Here is a 25,485-nt window from a genome sequence, read left to right as displayed (position 1 = left end):
ACCGTGCACTCAAACTGCACTAGGTGAATGATGTCAGCCTCCTGTGACCATTTCAAGTGAGCTCCCGGAGAAGTCAAAAACAAGAAGAATCAGAAAATCAGTCAAGTGGAGGCACGTGGGCTATATTTTTATCAGATATTATAGAAACATAATAAATATATTAAGATGATCTAGGAGTCTCCCATGTGTTGATATGGAAATCAATAAACCTTAATTTTTACAACTGAACAAATTATACCTTGTGATGTGCAGACCTTGGAGAACTGCTTGCAAGCATATCTACCCTTTACTTTTTTAAAATATATAATCCCCTATAAACTGACAAGCTTTGGAGCAGTTCTTTCTGCTGGGTTATATCCTCAGTAAGAGAATGAACAGAGCATTTACTAACCTACTTTGAGGTTGGCTTTTCTTTCCAGCTGATACCACCGTTTAACAATCCCCCTCAAGTTGTGCAGCCAGGAATGAATGCTGGATCGAAAACCAGAGGTGGGAACATTATCAACTGTTGTTGCCTTTTCTCAGACTCAGACTTGTAACTTTAAGAATGTTACTGGTCCCACAGCCGGTACCGCCCTCCTAATGAGGTCATGAGGTCTCCTTTCAGGTGAGCCTTCTTCCTATTCTTCAGTAGTGAAACAGAAACCAGTCAAAGGACTTCTCATACCCTCTCCAAGACAATGCTAAACAACTCTTCGGCCTTTCCTGGAAAAGGTGGTTATTTATTTCCCTGGCAGTCAGGCCTGAGTTGATGTATATTACGTGACTTTAGACCTGGGCATTAAGGAGTTTGCTGCAGTTTGAAGGTCATTGCTACTGGGAAAACTTAATTAAAACAAAATCTTCTGCTATCCCAATATAGAAGAGAAAGGAAACTGTTTTATTATTGAATAAGCATAAAGCAGAATCCCACGCAATCTGCTAAAGAGATTGGTAAGAGAAATATCGCCCTTTTAAACAGGCAAGGAGAGAAAACTCATTCCCTACACGTTCTCAAGGTAAGCAACAGCTAGTCCTTGAGTAGTTCATCCTAAATTCACTTGGCAATTGGAGTGACCGTTGTGTTAGCTAACTGCCTTTAACCAAAGGACAAATAACTTCTCAAATCTTTATGACAGGAGGTAGTTTTGCAGTTTGAACTAGGAAACTATCTTCCTTGATGGTTACATTTCAAGGAGATGCCCCTAGGTCCTTGAGAAAGACATTGCTGGGTTGTGAAGGTGGCAGAGCTTTAAAAAAGGATTTACACACATTTCAAGAAAGACTTTATAATGACAAGTTTTCAAAAGTAATGTTCTAAAAAAAGGGGGCCTTTTCCCTTATTTTCAATAGGGAGAATTGTCTCTTACTTCAGTATTCCCACTCGTTAGGGAATGTGACCAAAAACAATGTGACTACCAATTGACCCGTGAGCTGGACCAGGGCACTTTGAAGAATTTTTACCCCCTCCCCTGCCCTTGGAGTGTGGGTTTGACTTGACTTTCCTGCTCTCAGAGGCTGCTCTGAGGACATAGCCTTGAGATGCAAGGTGCTGTTGAAAAGGTCTACAAGGTATACACGACTGAGCCCAATTAGGGTCTCTATAAGCTTTTAAGATTTGGAGGACAGGTGCAGGGATCCATCTGTGTTGCTGTCCATTCACCTAAGACAAACCCCTTATGTAAGTTCCCCTTGCTATTGTTAAAATTGCTACCTACCAACATGGAGTGCCCTCTTCAGTCTCACCCTGCCTCTATGACAGGGGGCTGGTATCTGATCCACCATTCAAGCTCCCTCAAGTGTTGGGAAGCTACACCGCTTAGATTACCAGGCTGACTGCAACTCACCATCCCCCTCCTCAGCCTCCTCCTCTGGGGCTTAATTTCATTGAAACACAACTTTATGAACTTATTTTAGACGCTTCCTATTAGGTGTCTGTAGAACTCTCTAAGAAAAATATGAAATAGCACTGAGTGTAATTTCTAGACAATGCTTGAGCAAGGCACTTTGTAAGTCTTTCCTTTTTTTTCTTTCATGGGTCGTTTATCTTCTGGGTAATAATCTTGTTGAACTTGAGGCACTCTGGGTGGCTCAGTTGGTTAAGCATCTGATTTCAGCTCAGGTCATGATCCCAGGGTCCTGGGATTAAGACCCCCATCTGCCTCCTTGCTCAGCGGGGAGTCTGCTTCTCCCTCTCCCTCTGCTTCTTCCCCTGCTCATGCTCTCTCTCTCTCTCAAATAAATAAATAAAATCTTAAAAAAAAAATCCTGTTGAATTTGCATAATAGTTATGGCCTGTGGTTCCATTGGAAAAAACAAACAAACAAACATTATATAGTGATATCAGGGATTCCCCTTAACTCTGGGTTACCTACTGCTCAGTCTCTAAGTGCAGGACCATAGCAAGCATTTTCTGCTGGTTTGTATGTGCCAGACCCTGTTGCAAGTGCTTAATTATTTTTTTTTAAAGATTTTATTTATTTATTTGACAGAGATCACAAGTAGGTTGAGAGGAAGGGAAGCATGCCTCCGGCTGAGCAGAGAGCCTGATGCGGGGCTCGATCCCAGGACCCTGAGATCATGACCTGAGCTGAAGGCAGAGGCTTTAACTCACTGAGCCACCCAGGCACCCCGCAAGTGCTTTAAATATATTATTTCGTTTAAACCTGAGAAAAACCTTTTGAGGTTAGCACTCTTCATACCTTCACTTCACAGATAAGGAAATGAAAGAAAAAGTTCTTAATTGGCTACCTGTGACACATCTGTGAGGCACGGCAGTCTGACTCCCATGTCTATGTCCCCCTGACACAGAGAACAATGCAATGGCTGAGAGCTCCAGCCCCAGAGCCAGCCTGGGCTGCCTCCAACTGCAGCACTGTTAGCTATTAGCTCTGCAGTTTGCCTAATTGTTCTGTGCCTCAGTTTCTAAATGCGGATAATCATAGTACAAACCACAAATACCTGTGAAGACTAGGACACATGTAGGGTGCGGAGCACTGCCTGACACACAGAACAAGGTGAAAAATATTAGCTTTCAGGAGTAATATATCCTCAGGCATTGAATTCGAATCCCATGGCTCCTGCCTAGCTGAAACAACTCCTCACATTTGGAGTGGCCTCTTTTTTTCATGCCCCCAGTCTGTTCTTTAGTCGTGCCTAAGAATGCTACAAGTTCTCTAAATTATATTTATGGTACCATCTCTAGAAAACGGCAACAGCAATTTATTTTTCAGTAAAATTTGCAAAAGCAAGATATCGTACCATTAGTGGTAAAAATACTGTTTTCATTCCTACCTACTTTCATTCATCTTTGTGGCCTGCACTCTCCTTCCCTCTCAGAATCATGAGAAGGGACCAAGGTTTTACCAGGCCTTTGGGGAGACCTCTCGGGTTATTCCTTTCCCTTGTTGGCTTGTTCTCTTGAAGTTCAACTCTCTGCCAAGATATACCAAGCTTAGGGCATAAACAGTTAAGCTGAGTGCCCAGTGTCTAGCCTGCCTGAGTGTGTTTTATGGCTCGTCTCCTCTGACTGGTTGTAAAGTGTGGGTCTACCTCAAATGGGACCAATCGCCTTTTCTTCCCATGTCTAGTGTAGCGGTTGTGGTGGGAAGAATTTTAAGAGGTTCCCATAACCCCTGCCTCCTGGTATTCATACCAGATATAATCCCCTACCCTTGAATATGGATGGGACCTGTGACTTGATTCTAGCCTACAGAATATGGCAAAGGTGAAGGGATTTTGCAGATATAAGTAAGGTCCTAAATCAGCTGATTTTTAGTTTATCAAAGGAGATTACGATTATCCTGGGTGAGACTCACTTAATCAGGTGATTATCCTGAAAAGAGGGACTGGATCCTCTCTGAGATGAAAAATTCTCCTCTCAAGCTTGATAAAATAAGCAGTTATACTGAGGAAGTTCATATAGAAAAGAATTATACGTGATGTCTAGAAGCTGAGGATGGCCTCCAGCCAACAGTCAGCAAAAGCTGGGGACCTCTGTCATATGGGTACAAGGAAATGAATTCTGCCAACAACCTGAATGAGCTTGGAAGCAGATTCTTCTCCATTTGAGTCTCCAGAGGAAAACATGGCCTAGTGGACAACTTGATTGCAGTATTTTGAGAGCCTAGCATACTTGGATAGTCCTAGAGTCCGCCTAGGACTGTCTAGGACCATATCTAGGTTTCTGACCCATAGAAAAATGTGACATGAATATGCATCATTTTAAGACACTAGTGTTATAATATCTCTGTGGAAACCAGTTGGATTCCCACCCCACGTTTAGTTTGGATGTCAAGACTGATGATGCCATACACACACACACACACACACACACACACACACACACACACACACGGACATACGAATATAAAAATGTTTATTATTTATGCAATGAGACTGTTTGGAAGGACAGAGCAGGCCTCCAGAGCTGATTTAAATGGTTTGAGGGAGAAAGTATTATGGGCTAAATTGTGCCCCCTTCAAATTCATATGTTGAAGTCCTAACCCCCAATACCTTAGAATTTGAGCAATAGATCAAATCATCTGTTTTAGAGATAAGGCTTTAAAGAGATAATAAAGTTAAAATGAGCTCATTACGGTATCCCCTAATCTGATAGGACTGGTGTCCTTATAAGAAGGGGAACTTTAAACACAGAAATGTAAAGAAAGAAGACCACGTGGAGACAGTGGAAGAAGGCACCATCTATGAGTCAAGGAGAGAGGCCTCAGAAGAAACCAATCCCACCAACATCTTGATACCAGATTTCTAGCTCCCAGGTTGTGAAAAAAATAAATTTTCTGTTGTTTAAGTCACTTAGTCTATGCTGCTTTACTAAGCAGGCCTTGAAAATTAATACAGTAAGGAAAAAAAAGAGTGGCTTGGGATTTTTTTTTTTTTTTTATCACTGTTGGGTGTTGTTTATGGGTTAGAGTGAGGATATCCATGTGTGAGAAGGGGCTTGGCTGCAGTGCCAAAGGAGAGAGTATCTGGGCTTTCCTGTCCACTTGCCTAGCTGACCCAAGACACAAGAGAAAGGAAGGGGTGAGGCTTAAAAGTTACCAGCAGTTAAACATCAACAAATGAAGACAGAATTTTGTTACTTGGTGGTAAAGGCGGGACCCCAGGTCAAAGCCCTTCTGCCTCTCGAAGATAGGGGGCGGCGTGTCCTGCGGAAAATCAAAGCCGCCCGGAAGCTCCTGCTTTTGTTAGATTTCAAGCGCTTCGCCCCCGGACAAGGGAAGCTGAGATTTAAATCCAAGATGTTATTACTCGGGTGATGTAAGATCCGGCGCCACACCAACTACGAATTGGACAAGGGGTAGGGGGCGCCGGGCGTAGCAGTGCGGAGAGCAACCCCGGCTCCCCCATCCTGGCTCCCGCCCCCCCCCCCCCCCCCCCCCCCCCCCCCCCCCCCCCCAGCTCCCCCTCCCCCCCCCCCCCTGCGCCGGCCCCTGCCCCGGCCCCACCCCCTCCGCCTCCGCCCCCGCCCCGGCCCCACCTCCTGCCCCCCCCTCCTGCCCCTCCTCCGCCCCGGCCCCGCCTCCAGCTCCCTTTCCGCCCTCCTCCCTGCGAGGGTCCCTGCCCCCGCCCCGCCCCCGCCCCGCCCCCGCCCTCAATCCCCGCCCCGGCCCTGGCTCCCCGCCCAGCTCCGGCTCCGTCCCCCGCCCGCCCCTGCTCCCTACCCCGGCCCCGCCCCCTGGCCCTCGCGGGTATCGGGACTGAGTCGTGGAGATCCAAAATGGCGCTGCTAGGTCGAGTGTTCCTTGTTGGGTACCACGGTCCTCGGCGGGTAAGGCGACGCTGGAGGGACTGAGGGTCCGGCTCGGCTCCAGCGAGCGCCCTGCCCGTGCGGGTCTTCGGGACAGCTGCCGGGGGCGCGCACGGCGAAGGTCCGGACCTCGGGGTGCGGGGAGCGAGGACAGGGGATTCCGGGGCGCGGGGACGCGCGGGGACGCGCCGTTGGAGGGGCGGTAGGAGCCGGGGGTTAGGGTTAAGAAGGAGCAAAATCACATTCTGCTGTCAGAGAAAGTGTGGTTCTGAGAGTTTGCATGTCCCTGGAAGCTTCAAAGCTAATACAAACATATTCACTTAAAAACTTTTATAAGAAGAAAAAACCCCAAACCCAGCTATCTAGACTCCCCTTCCTAGAGCTAAACTGGGAGAGGTGTATCTTGGGCTGGGGGCAACCTCTATCTCCCCCATGCTTTGGGTGAGACAACTTTTTGTTTGTTTTGTCAACTTATGTATGTCCGCCTGACCCAGAGTTCAAATAAAAAATGCAGGTGAAGACAGCTGGAGAGGATAAGAAAAAGAAGGCAGATGTAGAAAAAAGCACAATGCCTTCTCCCAAGCACGTTTTTTTAGTCCAGTAGAATGGGCAGCCATGATCTTTTTTGAGAAACGGAGACCGTAGTTCCAAATGTGAACATGAGGAAATAGTATGGTAAGTCTCTCAAGTAAGAGAACTTTCTTTTTAAAAAGTGGTATTTGTTCAACACGAAGATTTTTTTGATACGGTTTTCCTCTAAAGATTTTGGTCATTGCGAAAGAAGCCTGGGTTTTCTAGCCTCTTCTGGAACTTGCTCTGTGTACAACAGCTCTGTGAGGTAGAAGAGTCTTCAAAGGTTGTTCCCAGCCCCCCAACAAATCATTAGGACTGTAGTAATAAGGTCACACAGACCATATCCCAACTCTTCTGACACTATTAGACAATACAGTATGAGAGGGAGAAAATGAACTCATTTAAAAATTAATTGTAATCTGACAATTTTGAAATTGTTTTGCTTCAGAAAAATAGAAGTTTTGAGGATCAGGGTTAAGAGCCAACAGAGACCTCTTTTGGTGTGTTTTGTTTTTCTGGCACATGCAGCGTTGGGTTTGAACTCCTCTGAGAAGCATCTTCACATCTGTGAAGTGGGAGGTTGTTCCAAGAAACAACATGTTTTTGTTGGCAAATACTAGTTATTACAATTGAATCTCCAAATTTTTGTTACCGAAAGAAATGCTTCATTTGTTCAACAGTCGTACTTATGAAGTGTTATATTAAAATTGTGCTGTTTATGGGTGCCTGGGTGGCTCAGTGGGTTAAGCCTCTGCCTTCGGCTCAGGTCATGATCTCAGGGTCCTGGGATTGAGTTCCGCATGGGGCTCTCTGCTCAGTGGGGAGCCTGCTTCACTCTTCTCCAGTTTGAAAAACAAGAGTAAAGACAGAGGCCAAAGTATCACTTACTACCATTCCACCTGAGAGCCAGCTGGCCCCGCTAACTGGACTTCCTGAATTAGGCAAACTTGCTGCCTCAAGGACAGTAGAATTGTTCTCTGAAGGCAGCTAAATCTCAGGAGGAAGGCTTAAGAACTACTCAGGCCCAACTATTCTGTCAAAGTCTACCAGTCAGATAAACTATCTCCGGAGACCAGGAAACTAAGGGTGTGGGAAGAAGCCTAGAGTTACACTAACTGAGCTCCCCTGATGTGAAGGACTCATCGGGATTGGGGAAGAAGCATTTCCCACTCCCAAAGGGAGGGGTGTACAGTTTTATGGAATATATTTTGGGGTACGTATCTAGACTGAGACCTGAAGGATGAATTGGGAGTTATCCAAGGGGAGGAATATGAGTAAGAAGGTTCTACATGGGAGAGTGGTCTGTGTGAAAAGCCAGGCTAAAGTGTATAGGTAGAGAATAGGGAGACAGGTGGGGAGACTAATGAGCAGAAGCCACTGAGCAGCCAGTGGGCCACATTGAAGAGTGAGAGCTTTGGCCTGATAGCATGGGAGTGAAGGTAAAAATAGAGGCATGTAGTCAAATCTGGGTACTCCTCTCTCTGTGGTGGCCTCCCATAGGGAATGGCTGTGGATGCAAAGAAACTCAAAGTCAAATGATACTTAAGAGGTAAATTGAGAGGCCTTGGTGATTGGTTGGTGGTGGGGTGAGGAAGGAAGATTGGGCCATATTGAGGGGCTATAATACCATCACAATTGTGAGCAGGGAAGTAGTAATCAGGTAAGACTTGACATAGGGAGACTACAAGTCCAAACAAAAATGATAAGGAGTCTGTACTAAGGGCAGCATTAGAGCTATTTAGGATAAAACAAACTGGACTTTGTGGTTTGGATGTGCGGTATGAGATGAAGCCCAGATTTCTGTCTTTGGCTCTTGAGCTAAGGGCCATGCCATTGAGAGAGGGCACTTACCAGGGGGAACTGGTTACAGGAATGGAGATGAGAACGTTAGTTCTGTCTGGGAGCATTAGGAAAGGCCGAAGAACTCTTAGAACTACCTTTGAATGATGAATGTTGAGTGATGTGGGGATTGAATTGGTAGGATAAGGAGGTAGGAAACAATTTATGTTTGGAGAACCCTGAGTATTTTGTTTTCTTGAGTGCAGATTTCAAGGGAGTAAAGCAGAGGGAAAAGAGGCTGGAGAGATGGATAAGAGCCAAGTGACAAGGAATTGACATGCTGCGTGAAGCAAAGGAATCTGGAATTTATGCAGCTACCAGGGAGCCACAGATCAATCTTAAGGTGAAAAGTACCATGAGCAGGTTTGCAGTATTCTGGAGGGCAGCATCGCAGAGAAGTTGGAGAGAGGAGACACTGGAGGCCAGAGACAAGAGATGACATAAAGTAGGACCTCTGTATTTGTGGGTGACCTTGGAAGACCTTGGAAGTCAAGCAGTGGATGGAGAGGAAAGATACTGACTGGGAGGTTAAAAACGTGGGACTGGAGATGGGTTGGATCTCTCAGGTGAAGAGAAAGAGACCTTGAAGGGAGTCACTGGAAGGAATCCCATGGATCAGTGGTGGTGTCAGAGCTCAAATATGCATGTGAAGAAATTTCAAAACAAATTTCCTCCCAAAACTATAAAGCTAATTTTAGAATATTAAAAAAAATACATAGATATCCACAAAAATCATTATAAAAACACATTGAAAGAGGAGGGAATTTCTAAAGTTAGGTTTGCCCACAGCCCATAATAGAAGGCATTCCAACAAGGTTTGGCAGCCCTTGGTTTTTAAAGAAAATTCCAGGTAGAAAATGATTCACTGTCTCAGCTCTCCTATGCTGTTCTCTTCCTGAGGTGATGATTCACTTTGGAATCAGAAATGCCTGGGTAAATATAAGTAAGTTAAGTAAGGGGACAACTCTACTTTGGTCTCTTCCAGTATGGGGAAACTCCCACACTGCATTTCATCAGTGGTAGAACTGCAGGCTTTCAAAATTCTTGAATAATGTTGCCATTTACATTTAGCCATGAATTACTTTCTGGGCTCCAAAACTGTATTTCCAACCACAGGTTAGGTATGTTCACCCGAATGTCCCACAGGTGTTGCAGGTATGGCGTTTCCAATATGGAACTCATTGTTTTCAATCCTCCAACTTGGGTCTTCCCATGTCAGTCCTATCATTTATAGCAGCTCCCAACAAATAGCCAGGTAAACTAGAGAACTCGCTCATCTTCAGCTCTCCCTTTCTTGCTCACCACTTCCAACTGGTTGGCTTCTGAATTCAGGCTAGACTACGTGTTAAATATGTGTGGAAAGTGGTGTCTTTATTTCTGCTGCCCTTGTTACTTCTCCCCTAGACCAACACCTTCTGTCTGACTGATCTCCATTTCCTTCTAGCTCAGAGTTAGATCTTACTTTCTAAAACACAAAGGCAATGCAAAGAGTAATAGAATACTGAGGTAAAGGGGAGAGAGATGGAGAAGGCTCTCAGCTGAATAGGTTTGATCTTTTCAGGAAAGTAGGGGGCCTCTTACCTGCCTTTAGTGAAATAGACCAACATATGCTGAGGTTGGGCTTTGGGGCAAGAAATAATTGGACCAGATGTATTAAGTACAGTGATAACTTACTACACCCTTATTTTCTGGACCCTTCCTACGAGCAAATAATTTCATTTGCTAACTTCCTGCCCCTTCTGATGATGGCATCCAGGTCTAAGCCATCATCACTTCTTGCCTGGCCAACTACAGAAGCATCATCCCTGCTTCCAACCTTGCCTCCTACATTGCTTCTCAACATAGGCAGAACAGTATAGAGCAGGTCTCTAAACACCTTTCCCCACAGAGAGTAGTAGCTTTTAATATACTATGTAAGTATATATATTATTTATTTATCCCCCTCCCTCTAAAAATAATCTCTCAAGGTAGAAGATTGTATCTGTTTTGCTCAGTGCTAGATGGCCATTTCCTATAACAGTGCCTACGGCATAGGAGATGCTCCTTAAAAAATTTGTTAAAAATAGATAAATGAGTTAACTCCATACTAAATCATACTGTGTTTATCTCTAATATTTTTTCATATATATGCAGATTCCCAAATCAAAACAAAACCTTTCCAAGAACAGGGGTTCTATTTTTTGGTTCAAAAACAATAGTCATATTAGTTATGACTAGTGTGATGGGCATCAATGAGGTTACTCAAATGAGAGGTAAGCAGGAGTGAAGACCCCACTTCAAGATTTCAAACTGCCTGCTAATTTGTCTCCTTGATTTCATCTCCTGGATCTCTGTGGGGGAAGCATCTGTTTGGTCCACATCTAACTGCAGACAAGTAAGAACTGTAATAAAAATGGGAAGTATACCATGAAGCTCAGAGCAACTACTTTTTCAGACTCATGTTCATTGCTAAAAGGTGTATCATGACTTAAAAATGTAATTTCTGTGTTGCTCCTGGCAACAACTGCATAATTCAGCGTAGCCACTGCAGCTTGGGGTCCAGCTCACTTTCTTTTATATTTGCTCAGCCTTACCTTCAAGTTGCTGTGGCAACAAGATCCGTGTTCTGCAGAAGCTCAGAATATCAGTGGCCTCTGTTCAGTGCCCTGCTTTAAGTGAAGGAGAGGGTAGAGATACTCAAGCAATCCACGCAGGCACACAGCTTGAGTGCAACAGGGCCTGTGGCAGAATTTGGGCTCTTAAGTTTTTTTTACAGTTTGTAGGATTTCTATTGGTATTCGTGGGTGGGGCAGTCCTTCATTCTGCCGCACTGTTTCTGTGCTGGAGCATCAAGTCGAGCATCCTGCCCAGCTCCCGCTTGTAACTTCGAGATGCTTCTGGCTAAGAGACACCTCCACTATGCTGAAGTGGCTGTGGTCTAGGCGTTGGAAAGTGCATGCAACTGGACAAAATACATCGAGAAGTAATTTACTAGAGGCTTATTGTGTGCACGGACTATTGAGTTGCTTTGGGAGTGCAAAAATACACATTTCCCAAAGATATCCTTTGAAAAACAAGTTTGTCAGGTCTTTCCCAAGCTGACATTTTTATATGACAGTCAAGGCCCAGTCTGCAAAGCTCTTATTCTGTGAATTTGAGTCAGGATAAATTTGCTCTTAAAAAAATATTCATGTTAACCTAAACCAATAGGTACTTAGAACCCCCCCCAAAATAAATAGATATGGTCATGTTTCATTTTCCTTTTAAGTATAGCTCACACTTATGTGTGGAATAAATAGTACTTTACACTTTAAGTAACATCCTCAGAACACTGATCATATGCTAGTATTCTTGCTGTAACTTTTCCTTTATACCCTTTTTAGATCATGTGCTTGCAAATATGATTTGATTTTGTGTTAACTATTTTTAAAAAAGATTTATTTACTTATTTTAGAGAGAGTGCACAAGCCGGGGTTGGGGGGCAAAGGGAGAGGCAAAGGGGAAGCAGACTCCCCCCGAGTGGGGAGCCTTATGCTGGGCTCTTTATCCCACAACCCCAAGATCATGACCTGAACTGAGAACAAGAGTCAGACACTCAACTGACTGAGACATGCAGGTGCCCCTATGCTAACTATTTTTAGTAAAATTAATTTATGAATGTAGCTAACACTCAACAGTACAAAATGATATGCAGTGACTGTATAGGAAGTCCCTCTCCTAAGGGATTAGTGCTATGAATAGTTTCTTGTAGATCATTCCAATAATTTTTGTTCATATATCAACATATGTATGAAGATATTTTCATTAAAAAACACCACATAGATGGGAGTATTTTATACATATTTCCCTACTGTAGATTTTTCCTTTAACATGTGATGCCTTGTATTCTTGGTATCCAACAAATATTTGTTGAGTGATTGAATAACCACATATTGTTATTAGAATAGAATATATTCTATTAAAAGATACACAGTATCTTGTTGAATGGATGTGCCCTAACTGGTTGGGTATATCCCCTATTGAAATGCTGATAGATTGTTTTCTAGTCTTTTTGATTACAAACAATCTTTCATATACTATATGTTTGACTATTCTGTATCCCTTGCATTTCTGAGTCTCTAAAAGTGAACTTTGAGATATGCTCATCAACTTCTGCAAAAACCCAGGTGGGATTTTGATAGGAATTACATTGAATCTGTAGATCAGTTTGGGGGGTATTGCCATTTTAGCAAAATTAAGTTTTCCAATCTGTGAACACAGGATGTCTTTTTATTTATTTAGGGCCTCTTTAATCTCTTATGGTGTTTTATAGTTTTTAATTTATAAATCTTATACTTTTATTAAATTTATTAGGAAGCATTTTATTCCTGTTGATGTGATTGTGAAGAGAATTGTTAATTTCATTTTCATCTTAGTGCATATCTTTGAACATAGCTTCTCCCTCCATACCCAAATGAGTGAGTATATCTATCGGATTAATTCCTCAATGTAGAATTGCTGGGTCAAAGGGTGTGTATAGTTTAGATAATATTTTGATATATTTTACCAAATTGGCCTCCAAAGAAGTTGCCCCAACTCATATCCCCAGATTTTAGGAGTGACTTTAATAAGCTATTTTTTTGTATTATGTATTATGAGATTTTGAACCTTACCAATCTTGTGAGAGACAAATGATATCTTCTTTGTTTAATTACATTCACTCAGTTATAACAATGGTTGTATTTTTTGCATGTGGACTATCTTTTTAAAGCCTTTGCCCAGTTTTTCTATTTGCAAATAACTTAATATTCATGTATCAATAGGTTTTTTGGGTTAAACTAATTTTGGGGGTTAAACTACTTTTTGAGATGACATAATTTAGAATCATGGGAAATGACTGTTTCACCTTGATGAAATAAGTGACAGAGAGCTGGGTTTGTATCCATAGCTCCATTAAGACTCTACTTGTCCGCACTCGTACACTTTTGATGGCATTGGAGTCTGGCCAGTAAGGGTTATGATCAATGAAACAAGCATTTACTGAATGTTTAACTGGTGTTAGAAACCTAATTATAGTAATGAATGGCGACCGTTTTTTCTTCCTGGGTGCTCACAGTCTGGTGCCAAAAACGGGAGATCCTGTTGGAGGGAGGGATTTGTTTGGCCCATTTGTAACAAAGGCACATGTTCAAAAGTGTCAACAATTTTTGACACTTTGGCTTGGTTTTGAAGGCTGGTTCTGCTAGGTTGACAAATAAAGTGGGTAGTTCAGGAAGACAAGAAATCAGAAGCAAGGCCAGAAGGAGAAAGTTATCGGCAGGTTTTAGGAATGTTAAGGGGTTGGTGAGCATAGAGTATACCTCTAAGTGGTAGAACTGGTTAGAAATAGGGCCAGGAAGGTAGGTTGAGGCCATGTTGTCCAGCTTGAGTGTTATGCTAAAGAGTTTAATTTTTGCATTTTTTGACTCTGGAGGACATGAGTGTTGTTTTTTTTTGTTGTTGTTGTTTGTTTGTTTGTTTTAAAGATTTTATTTATTTATTTATTTGAGAGAGAGAAAGAGAGAACCGGAGTGGGGAGGAGGGACAGAGGGAGAGGGAGAAATAGACTCCCTGCTGAGCAGGGAACCCGAGGTCGAGCTCAATCCCAGGATCCAGAGCTCATGACCCGAGCTGAAAGCAGATGCTTAACTGACTGAGCCACCCAGGCACTGCATGGACATCAGTGTTTTTGAGGTATGGTATTGTAATGTGGAGGCCCAGTCAATTAGTAATGGTGACAATGATGGTAAGATCTCTAAGAGTTATTTAAATATTACGTTCCTTAGCTCCGTGAATTCTGTGTGAAGGTCTGTTAATAATGACTTTTACAGATTTGAAACTCAATTTTCTTTATAGTATACCTAGAACATTAAACAATTGTTTTTATGTTGGTATTAAAAAAAAGAAAAAAATCATTTCTGCTTTCTAATTTATATTGGATTCTTGGGTTTCATTTAGATAAAGGGTCATGCACTCAAATGCCTCAAGTTCTGGATGGTCCTAGAAATGACAGTGGTAGCCCAGTGAAAAGGATTCATTTTACCTGTGTGTGTGGGGACTGGACAGAGCTCAGGCCTTGTCTCAAGGAGACATTAACTCAGCCTTATTAGAAGCTGGACCTAAGTGTTGTTAGAGCTTCTGGTTTTTATCTGAATTCTCTCGGTATCCAAATACTGGCTCAAAAATTTTCAAACATTGGGCAGGCCTAACAAAACATGTGGTGTGGGTCACCAATCTGCCTTTGTTGTAGGTATTTATTCTAGCATTTGAAACCAGCCAAAATACTTAGGTAATTTAAGATTAAATCTCAATGGTGTATAGTTTTCATTCTCTAGGAAGGAGACAGTCAAGACTCTTAAAAGAATTGCCATTCTGAGGGATTAGAAGTATGATCACTTTTCATTAGTTTAGATGCTATCATTTAGGACCACATGAAGGCAGAAAATATTGTTTATATGATGTGGGAGAGTCATATGGAGGGGAAGGCAGATGATAGCTGATTTTTTGCGGGGAGGGAGATTTTAGAACTTCTTTTTTTTTTTTTTTTTTTTTTAAAGATTTTATTTATTTGACAGAGAGAGATCACAAGTAGGCAGAGAGGCAAGCAGAGAGAGAGGGGGAAGCAGGCTCCCTGCAGAGATGAAAGCCCGATGCGGGACTCGATCCCTAAATCCGAGATCATGACCTGAGCTGAAGGCAGAGGCTTTAACCCACTGAGCCACCCGGGCGCCCCAATTTTAGAACTTCTAATAAGTAAATTTGTTTGCCAAAATAGAAGATGTTAGAGAGTTTTAAGAATTTTAGATTTTAAAGCTGTCCAGAGAAAGACAAATACTGTATGATTTCCCTCATATATGGAATTTAAGAAACAAAACAGATGAACATAGGGGAGGGGAAGAAAAAATAAGATAAAAACAGAGAGAGAGGCAAACCATAAGAGACTCAGCTATAGCGAACAAACTGAGAGTTGCTGGAGAGGAGGGGGTTGTAGGGAATGGGGTAACTGGGTGATGGGCATTAAGGAGGACACTTGATGTAATGAGCACGGGGTGTTACATGTGACTGATGAGTCACTAAGTTCTACCCCTGACACTAATAATATACTACATGTTAACTAACTTGAATCTAAATAAAAAAATAAAAAAATATGTCCTGAGAAATCAATCTTGATACGAAAGGTGTTATATCTATTTTCAGAAGACAACTTATTTCTAGAAAAAACACAAAGCAAGATTTGAAAACTTTAAAGTCTATTTTGCATTCACTTTTTATGACTCAAAAAGAAATGGCCAAAATGCTATCTCAGGTTATTCAAGATCCTCCTTTTTAGAAATAGGAGACTGAATACAACATGATTCTGTGAGATCTGGTCATCGCTATGGGTCTTAATATTGAAATGAAAAACTTGCTTTTAGGCAAACGGATGGTTTGAATTTAATATTCAATAGCATATATGCTATGAATTATCAGAAGGTAATATGATTTAAAATAGCAGATCAATTTCTTCACTTCTGGTTTGGAGGGAAAAATCAGTATTGATTAGGTCAAATAAAATACAACAGATAAGCCGGTGCTATGTAGTAACCTGATATCTTATAGACACTTAGTAGGAATTATTATCAAAGTGATTGATTATTTGGGAGGTTGGAAAATGTTTTAAGATAAATTAAAAAATGTTTGTATATACAAATATTTTATTTAGTTACTTAATTTGCCTTTCATAAAGTACCACATCGTATTTCTTATACAAATCAACACTAAATAAATAAAAATTCATCTTAGAGCCTTTGAAAAATTAGAATACATTGTTTTCATTATTAATGGGAAATGACTAACTCACCAGCCTACTTGTGCAAATTTCCTGATTCATCATCTTAATGTAATAGTCCTGGAGGCGGTGGCAACCTTAAGTAAAACTGCCATTTATGTAGAGAAAGATTATTATTGTAGGTCACTTGGATTATTATGCTCTGGCAAAGGGATACAAAAGGAAAATGCTTTGTCAACATAAAGTTAAAGGAAATACAATGACCAGCAAGCATGGAACATAATCAGATTTACAGATTTATCTTCACCAATTACTTTATACATGTTTTCAAATTTTTGTCTTTCAACAATGGTTTTTCCTGATTATAAAAGCAAATCATACTTCTGAAAAGATCTTGAAAATCCGAAACACCAACCAAACAAAAAGCAAAAATAATCATCCATAATCTCATCATCTAGAGATAATAACTGTGTAAGGAAGGTAATGGAGGGACTCTGAAGTCAGACACATCTTGGATTTGAGTCGACTCCTTTCAACTGGTTATTTGTCTTTAAAAGTTACTTGACCTTTCTATGTTTCAGCTTTTTCTTCTATAATTTGGGGATAATGATAGAATTTACCTTATAGGATTGTTGTGAGGTAATGCATTAAAAGTCTTTAGTAGACCTTGGCACATGGTAATGACTTTATTTATTTACTTGAGAGAGAGAGAGAGAGAGAGAGAGAGAGCATGAGAGGAGAGAGAGATCAGCGGGAGAAGCAGACTCCCCGCCGAGCAGGGAGTCCGATGTAGGACTCGATCCCAGGACTCCAGGATCATGACCTGAGCCAAAGGCAGTTGCTTAACCAACTGAGCCACCCAGGCGCCCCGACCTTGGCACATGGTAAATATTGAATCTACTACTTACTGTTGTTATTTTGTAGTCTTTTTTTTTTTTAAGATTTTATTTTTTTTATTTGACAGAGAGAGATCACAAGAAGGAAGAGAGGTAGACAGAGAGAGAGAGAGGGAAGCAGGCTCCCTGCTGAGCAGAGAGCCTGATGCGGGACTCAATTCCAGGACCCTGAGATCACGACCTGAGCCAAAGGCAGTGGCTCAACCCACTGAGCCACCCAGGTGCCCCTGGAGCCTTTTCTCTAAGCATATATTTTTATTTATAGTTCAGAACATATTGCGTACCTTTTTATTCACTTAACATCATATCATACGCATTTTCTTGTGTACTTCCTGTTGATAAACAGCCTTCTTTTAAATCATTAACTACACTGCCAGTTGTTTCTTTAGTATACATTTCTAGATATCCTAGACCAACTGATGGAAGCCCACTTAGCATACAGGAATATTCTATCAGGAAATGATAAGATTCTGGAGTTTTAATTTCCAGCCATGACCTGGGGAATATCATGTGCCTCTTTGGTGTGATCATGAAGCTCTGTAGAAGTTCAGTGAGTAGTGAGGAAATACACAAGGTGATGATGAGGGAGGGCTCTGGAGTATCAGACCACATTGGAATCTTGGTTCTATGACTTGGGCGATATAATTAACTTCTCTGGGTCCTTCCTGTACAGTGGGGTAAAAATGGTATCTATTTCATAGAGTGGTGAAGATGAACTGGTTTGATATATGAAGCCTCACACATGGTAAGCATTTAATGAAATTAACTCTTTATTGTTTGTTATGTTCAACACTTAAAAGTCTGTTTTTAGAATGAGATGTGAGAGAATGGCAGTATTTTTCACAAGTAATGTGAGAATGTGAATTGTAAGACTTATAAGATAGGGCAATACAATTATTTTTAGTGTAAAATATTATTTTCCCCCTATTTCAAATATAACAAGTAGTTATCTATTCTAAATTTACTCTCAGGAAGACAACATAGGAAGAGACATTTGATTTAATAAGCCTTATGAGGAAATTTGAATAATTTTTTCCAGTGATTCAAAAATGGAATGTGATTTTTATCCAAATTATTCTTGTTAAAAGATGAATGTGCTTTATGTTCTTTCTTTTTTTTTGCAACTTTTATTAGAATGCATCTTTCAAGTAGGATCATTTTTTATTTTTTTTATTAGTTTCAGTGGTAGAATTTAGTGATTTATCAGTTGCATATAATACCCAGTGCTCATTACATCACGTACCCTTCTTAATGCCCATCACCCAGTTATTCCTTCCCTCCACCCACCTCCCCTCCAGCAACACTCTGTTTCCTAGATTTCAGTGTCTCTTATGGTTTGCCTCCCTCTTAATTTTCATCTTGTTTTTCCTTCCCTTCCCCTGTGTTCATCTATTTTGTTTCTTAAGTTACACATATGAGTGAAATCATATGGCATTTGTCTTTCTCTGACTGACTTATTTCACTTAGCATAATATCCTCTACTTCCATCCATGTCATTGCAAATGATAAGAATTCATTCTTTTTGATGGCCGAGTAATATTCCATTATGTATATATACTACTTCTTCTTCATCCATTCATCTGACAATGGACATCTGGGTTCTTTCCATATTTTGGCTATTGTGAACATTGCTGCTATAAACATTGGGATACATGTGTCTCTTTGAATCACTATTTTTTTATTCTTTGGATAAATACATAGCAGTGCAATTGCTGGGTCTTAGGGCAGCTCTATTTTTAACCTCCATTTTAACTCTGTTTTGCAGAGTGGCCGAATCAGTTTGCATTCCTACCAACAGTGTAAGAGGGTTACCCTTTCTCTGCATCCTCGCCAACATCTGTTGTTTCTGGAGTTGTTAATTTTAGGCGGTGTGAGGTGGTATCTCATTGTGGTTTTGATTTGTATTTTCTTGATGTGGAGTGATGTTGAGCACTTTTTCACGTGTCTGTTAGCCATTTGTTTGTCTTCTTTGGAGAAATACCTATTCATGTCTTCTACCCATTTCTTGATTTTTTATTTTTTTGGGTGTTGAATTTCATGAGTTCTTCGTAGATTTTGGATTTTTTGCATACTAGCCTGTTATCTCATAAGACATTTGCAGATATCTTCTTCTGTTACATAGGCTCCCTTTTAGTTTTATTGACTGTTTCCTTGCTATGTTAGTGCTTTTTAAAGTTAAATTTAAGCAGAACCCCTGTAAAGAATAATACTAGCATTTATAAAGTACTTGGTATAAACTAAACAATGGTCTTGGTATTTTACTTATATTTACTCATGTGATGCTTACAATATCCTTTGAGTTAGGTTCTGTTATTGTCTCCATTTATAGAAGAAACTGAGGCACGAAGAGGTTGAATCCCTTGCTGAAGGTTATACGACTAATGGGAAAATTCTTTCCTTTGTAGTCTTGCTTCAAAGCCCATGCTTTTAACCATTCCACTACGTTGCTTAACATTTCAGTAAAAAAAGAATCATAATTGATTAAATACAATACTGATATGTTTACAGTGGGTTTGTTAACCCAAGAATTTGATTAATAGTAAATTCAAGAGTAAGTTTTTTGAAAATCATCTATTTTGTGGAAATGCATTTTTGAAAATTTCAATTAATCTTTATTTTTCCCTTTCAGTTTTTCAGTTATGGAACAAAAATACTGTATCAAAACAATGAAGCTTTTCAGTCTAAATTCTTCCAACCCCTTCAAAAAGCCATGCTACCACCTAATAGTTTTCAAGGAAAAGTGGCGTTTCTTACTGGGGGAGGTACTGGCCTTGGTAAAGGAATGACCACTTTTCTGTCCAGCCTGGGAGCTCAGTGTGTGATAGCCAGCCGGTAAGTCATGTTCAGCGAGTTGCCTGGCAAGAGCCTATTATAGAACAGTTCTGTGCCATGATATTGAGAACACTATTTGTCAGAGTTTTGTTTTTTGTCTTAATTTTCTATGGCATATCCTTTAGATTATTTCAAAAAATCTCCTTGGAAAAACCAGTTATAATTTGTAATGATAGAAATACAGATGGACCATGATTTCCATTGATTCAGTTTAGGATTTTTCGACTTCACAATGGTGTGGAAGTGATACACATTCGGTAGAAACTGTACTTGAAATTTTGAATTTGGAACCGTTCCCAGGCTGATAATATGCAGTAAGATGCTCTTTCTTGACGCCGGCAGTGAAGTGCAACTTCCAGTCAGCCGCTCAGTTGTGAGAGTGAACAACCAAGAACACAGTCATTTTGTACTCATACATCCCTTCTGTTTTTCACTTTCAGTACGGTATTCAATAAGTTTACATGAGAGATTCAACACTTTATTATAAAACAGGCTTTGTGTCAGATGATTTTGCCCAACTGTAGGCTAATTTAAGGTAGGCCAGATGAAGCCATGATGTTGAGTAGCTTAGGTATAATTAAATACATTTTCACATTATGGTATTTTCAACTTACAATGGGTTTACCAGGGATGTAACCCCATTGTACGATTGAGGAAGATCAGTAATGATTGATTATGGAACTCATGGTATATACATTTCCCAAATGCAGTGTTAGAATTTTTTTTCTTGTACCTGAAGCTTAAGTTAAAAAGCACTGTATTGAGGCTGCTTTCATTAGGAGTGATTATAGTTACTGCTTCAAGGGATAATTAATGTTGTATTAGGATAATAGATATAATCCTTCCATTTTCTATAAGACGGGCAGATGTTTCAAAACATCTATTGTGGTAAATGTAGGAAGGATAAGGCCATGTAGATGGAATTTCTTATTTAGGCCTATCCTGGGATCCTGTAACTGTGTAAGTCTAGAACTTCAGAGACTGAACTTTAGAGACCAGAGACTGGTTCAAAAAATCTACACCTTCTTCCTATTTTGAACAGTGTCAGATTTTTAGATAGGCTGAATAAGAATCTGAATGACAAGTCATTATGTGAATTACAAAGAGCCAAAGGAATTTCTTTCAGATATTTCCTTTAATGCAAATTGGCAAGAACATTTTTTAAAAATATTATGTTTTTACAAATATTAAAATATTCTTTTCTTTTTTTTTTTTTAAGATTTTATTTATTTATTTGACAGACAGAGATCACAAGCAGGCAGAGAGGTAGGCAGAGAGAGGAGGAAGCAGGCTCCCCTTGGAGCGGAGAGCCCGATGTGGGGCTTGATCCCAGGACCCTGGGATCATGACCTGAGCCGAAGACAGAGGCTTTAACCCACTGAGCCACCCAGGCACCCCTAACATATTATTTTCTTTGTAATACTACATAATATATGTTTATGGTTTATTTTTCATGTTTCTTTCAAGAGTATGAAATAATACATATGATGCTTTTATATTCTTAAATTCGGTCTAAAATCTAACATAAATTTTATACGTAACAGATTTTATATAGTAGAAGTTTACATTATATCATGAATGTGTTTTCTTTCTAAAGCAGGCTTGAGCAAGGGAACAGAAATTATTATAATTAGTGAAATAATTTTGTTTTATTTTTGTCATGTTTCAAGTTTCATTTAAATTCTAGTTAGCTAACATATAGCGTAATATTAGTTTGTGGAGTAAAATTTAGTGATCCATCACTTACGTATAACACCCAGTGCTCATCACAAGTGCCCTCCTTACTACCCATCACCCATCTAGCCCATTCCCCAACCACTTCCCCTCCAGTGACCCTCAGTTTGTTCTCTGTGGTTAAGGGTCTCTTATGATTTGCCTCCCTCTCTCTTTTTTTCCCCTCCCCTATATTCATCTGTTTTGTTGCTTAAATTCAACATGAGTGAAATCATATGGTATTTGTCTTTCTTTGACTGACTTATTTCCCTTAGCATAATACTTTCTAGCTCCATCCACACTGCTGCAAATGGTAAGATTTCATTCTTTTTTGATGGCTGAGTAATATTCCATCAAGACACTCCTTCTTTATCCATTCATATATGTATATAGATATCTATCTATCTATCTATCTATCTATATCCATTCTTTATCCACATAAATATGTGTGTGTGTGTGTGTGTGTGTGTGTGTGTGTATACACACACTGCATTTTCTTTATCCATTATCAGTTGATGGACATTTGGGCTCTTTCCATAATTTGGCTATTGTTGATAATGCTGTTATAAACATCAGGGTGCATGTACCCCTTTGAATCAGTATTTTTGTACTACAGAAATAAGTTTAAATATGTGTGTAGATAAAAAACAACTAGTTTAAAAGTAAATAATTCAGTAATTGAGTATTAGATATATAAAAATTGTACTAATTTAACTTGTAGAAAGTGAATTCATTCAAACTGATTTGTTTGTAGATACAGCTTTTGTATTTTGTCAAGATTGCCTCTGTTTAAGCTATAGATACTCTTTGTTTTTTAATTTATGGAATTAAAAAGAAAAAATAATATGAAGTCATTTCAGAACTCATGTGAAGTACCATGTGTTTATTTCTAGGAAGATTGATGTTTTAAAAGAGACTGCAGAACAAATTTCTTCTCAAACTGGAAATAAGGTATATTAAAAAGAGTTATTTAATTTAGATTTAAGGAATTAAAATATGCTTAAGTAACTTATTCATGTTTTTGGTTTAAGAAGTCTAAAAAATTGAGGATTCCTTTTTTTCTCTGATATTTTTCAGGTTCATGCGCTTCAGTGTGATGTGAGGAATCCTGAAATGGTGCAAAACACTGTGTCAGAATTGATCAGAGTTGCAGGACATCCTGATGTAAGTGTAATGGTGATGAGGCCAAAGTATGGAGTCTTTGACATTGATGACACCCACCAAGATGTGCTGAGGATGCACTAAGGAAATAAAATACTGATGTGAGCAGATGCTGTGTTGAGAAGCACCTATTTTCTGTCCCTAGGAAAGATCCAGCTCTGGTCAGAGCAGGGAACAGATTAGGTGAACTGCTACACCATTGCCTTTCGGAAATACTTTAAAAATGCATTTGCAGTCAAACTTGATTTCATTTTCTTTAATAAGATCATGAAATAAGAAGAGCAGTTATCCAAGAGCACAATATCTAGTTTAAATGATTCATGCTCTTTGCCTTTCCTAATAACTTTTGATTATCTCTATCAGTAGAGGAGAATGATTCAAGTAAAGAAATCTACAAGATACTCCAAATTTTTCTTTTTAAGACTTGAGATGTGCATGGGTATTTTGCTGTTTTTTGGTTCATGTATCAGAAAGAAGTCATTTCCTCTGGTAGTCTCAGAGCACTGTTCTAGGTTAAAGGTATTTTCAGACAGACCAATAATATTGAATCTGCTAATAGAACTAGGTAGAATCTTTTTTGATAGTGAAGAAATGTGTTATCAACCAAGAACTTCATTGGGTAAATTAAGCCAAAATATCACCAGAAATTGAACGACATTTTGAGAATCCTTGAAATATAGTAGAGACAGATGGTAGATATGCTTAATCTGTATTTGTTTTCGTAATGATAGATTCTACCCTACTATTGACAGGGATTAGGATTCTGAAATTTGGTAAATAACACAGGAGATTTTCACAGGCTCAAAAAAAGTAAAACCAAACCAAATCTGATGGTATTATTTTATAGCAGACTATCAGCTTTAGCTTTATTGTATTATTTGGAATAATAAGTTTCAGAAGTAAAAACTCTTCAGGGAAAATGTTATTCCTTATCTAAAAATTTCTGTAACTTGCCTTATTCATTTATTAGATTGTGATAAACAATGCGGCAGGGAATTTTATTTCTCCCACCGAAAGACTCTCTCCTAATGCTTGGAAGACCATAACTGACATAGTTCTAAATGGTACTGCCTATGTGACACTAGAAATTGGAAAGCAACTAATTAAAGCACAGAAAGGTATGTTTATTAATTTTTCATGTATTTATCAGGTTCCTACTACACACAGGTTCTGTGTGATAAGTCCTGGGATATTTTCAAACATCAATAAGGCAGTGTCAATAGCTGTATAGCTCATGGTCTAATGGAGAAGAAAGATACTTAAATAATTACCACATGCTATGATATGAGCTATAATAAATACTTGTTTCATGTATATTGGAAACCCAGAGACAGGAATGACTAACTCTCCCTAAGGATGAGTATGAGGTTGAGGAACAAGATGTAATTTGAGCTGAGTCTTCCCATATCTAGATGTGGAGAAGTGGGGGTGGAAGGAGGGTGGGGAGTAAATGGAAATGTCCATGGAAAGAGGCCTGATGGAAGAGAAAAATGAGGGTTTAGGGATTGTTGACAAATTTGATGTGGTTAAAGATGCAGAGGGAGAACGGTAGGAAATGACTATTGGTAGGTGGGTTGGGTGTAATTGGGAACGTTCCCAACACCAAAGTAGAAAGTTGGATTTTAATTCTGAAGGAAATGGGGAGTTATTTCCTTATGGATTTCTCTTGAAGGTGTTTCATGAAGAATGTGACTTGATTGGAAAGGATACTGGCAACAATGTGGGGGATAGAAAAGAGTAGGGAAACCATTCCAACTTTTCTTTTGGCATGTAGCTGCATGATGTGAGGGTTAAATTAGGAGACACTTAGGAGATAAAATCAACAGGCCTTTCTGATTAGATGAGAGAGTTTATGCTGAGTGAATAGTTTGGATGATGATGACATCAGTGTGTTTGAGAACACTGCTGAGAGTAGATCTAGAGGGAAATTACTAGAACATTTTTGTTTAGTACTGTGTACAAACCTTATAAAAGTTCATGCAATATAAGCAGTAAATATACATATATATATGTTTGTGTGTAAATACATATGTTTGTGTGTATATACTTATATGTGTAGAATCAGTGTATATTTGTTCATTTAAGGGACACTTACTGATAACTTTTGTGTAGCAGGTCCTGTGCTGTATGCCCAAATAATAGAAGTGAATGAAACTCCGTCCCTGAACAAGTGGGATGGGTTCAGACTTGGAAGATGGGGGTATTTCTCAGGTTGGAGAGTATTCTGAGCAAGGAAAAGAAGGAAGAGTCCTTGTTTTCCTTGAAGGATGTCCTTTGGGTTTTGAGGGGAGAAGAGAAGGCATGGAGCTGGCCAGTTTCCGTCCTCTGGTTCAGAAGTTTTTGCCTCATTAGATTCAATTTCTTCTTTTTTTTTTAATTTTTAAAAAAGATTTTATTTATTTATTAGAAAGAGAGCACAAGCAAGGGGAGCAGCAGACAGAGGGAGAGGGAGAAGCAGACTTTCCACTGAGCTGGGAGCCCAATGCAGGACCTGATCCTAGGACCCTGAGATCATGACCTGAGCTGAAGGCAGAGGCTTAACTGAGTGAGCTACCCAGGCGCCCTATCAATTTCTTCTTCTTTACTGTGTGGATAATTCTCAAGCCAACTGGAGAAAGGATATAGAACAGGCAGAAGGCTATTAGAGAGGTGCTAGATGTTTCTGTGTCTGTATAACCTCCATCCTTTCTCCATGTACTCATTGAAATCGAAGTCCCAGGTCACTCATTCCCACTACAGCAAAGTGAATATTAATTCCATTTGGAGTTTCCATGATTTGTTTGTTTGTAATTTTTTGGGTTTTGCTTGTTTGTGGTTGGTTTTTGTTGTTGTTGTTTTCCAAAAGAGATGGATGATTGGGAAGAGAGACAGAGAAGAATGGGCTCTTCTCTTTTCCTTTTTTTCCTTGTATCCTTGACTCTGTTTTTCTTCTCTCTCTGCCTGTCACTGTCTGATT

General features: G+C 39.7%; 1 protein-coding gene across 3 annotated transcripts in view; it reads left to right on the top strand.

The window, feature by feature from the left end:
* Positions 1-5,693: 5,693 nt before the first annotated feature.
* The window catches only part of LOC111146553 (2,4-dienoyl-CoA reductase 1), a 39,326-nt gene continuing 19,534 nt past the window's right edge, over positions 5,694-25,485 (top strand). The window contains exons 1-5 of one of the 3 annotated variants that reach the window (XM_022502140.1): positions 5,694-5,771; positions 19,453-19,655; positions 22,262-22,319; positions 22,446-22,532; positions 23,500-23,647. In XM_022502140.1, the coding sequence (XP_022357848.1) occupies positions 5,721-5,771; positions 19,453-19,655; positions 22,262-22,319; positions 22,446-22,532; positions 23,500-23,647 (547 nt within the window). In that variant the 5' untranslated portion in view covers positions 5,694-5,720. Of the gene's footprint in view, positions 5,772-7,157; positions 8,506-17,040; positions 17,569-19,452; positions 19,656-22,261; positions 22,320-22,445; positions 22,533-23,499; positions 23,648-25,485 lie in introns of those variants that run through there. The other 2 variants (XM_022502139.1, XM_022502141.1) reach the window with 2 other exon arrangements.

Source organism: Enhydra lutris, unplaced genomic scaffold, assembly GCF_002288905.1.
Source record: "Enhydra lutris kenyoni isolate GAN:26980312 unplaced genomic scaffold, ASM228890v2 scaffoldscaffold14, whole genome shotgun sequence".
NCBI classification, from domain to species: Eukaryota; Metazoa; Chordata; class Mammalia; order Carnivora; family Mustelidae; genus Enhydra; species Enhydra lutris.
Note: the sequence above shows the minus strand (reverse complement) of the source record. Positions and strands in the feature narration are given on the sequence as shown.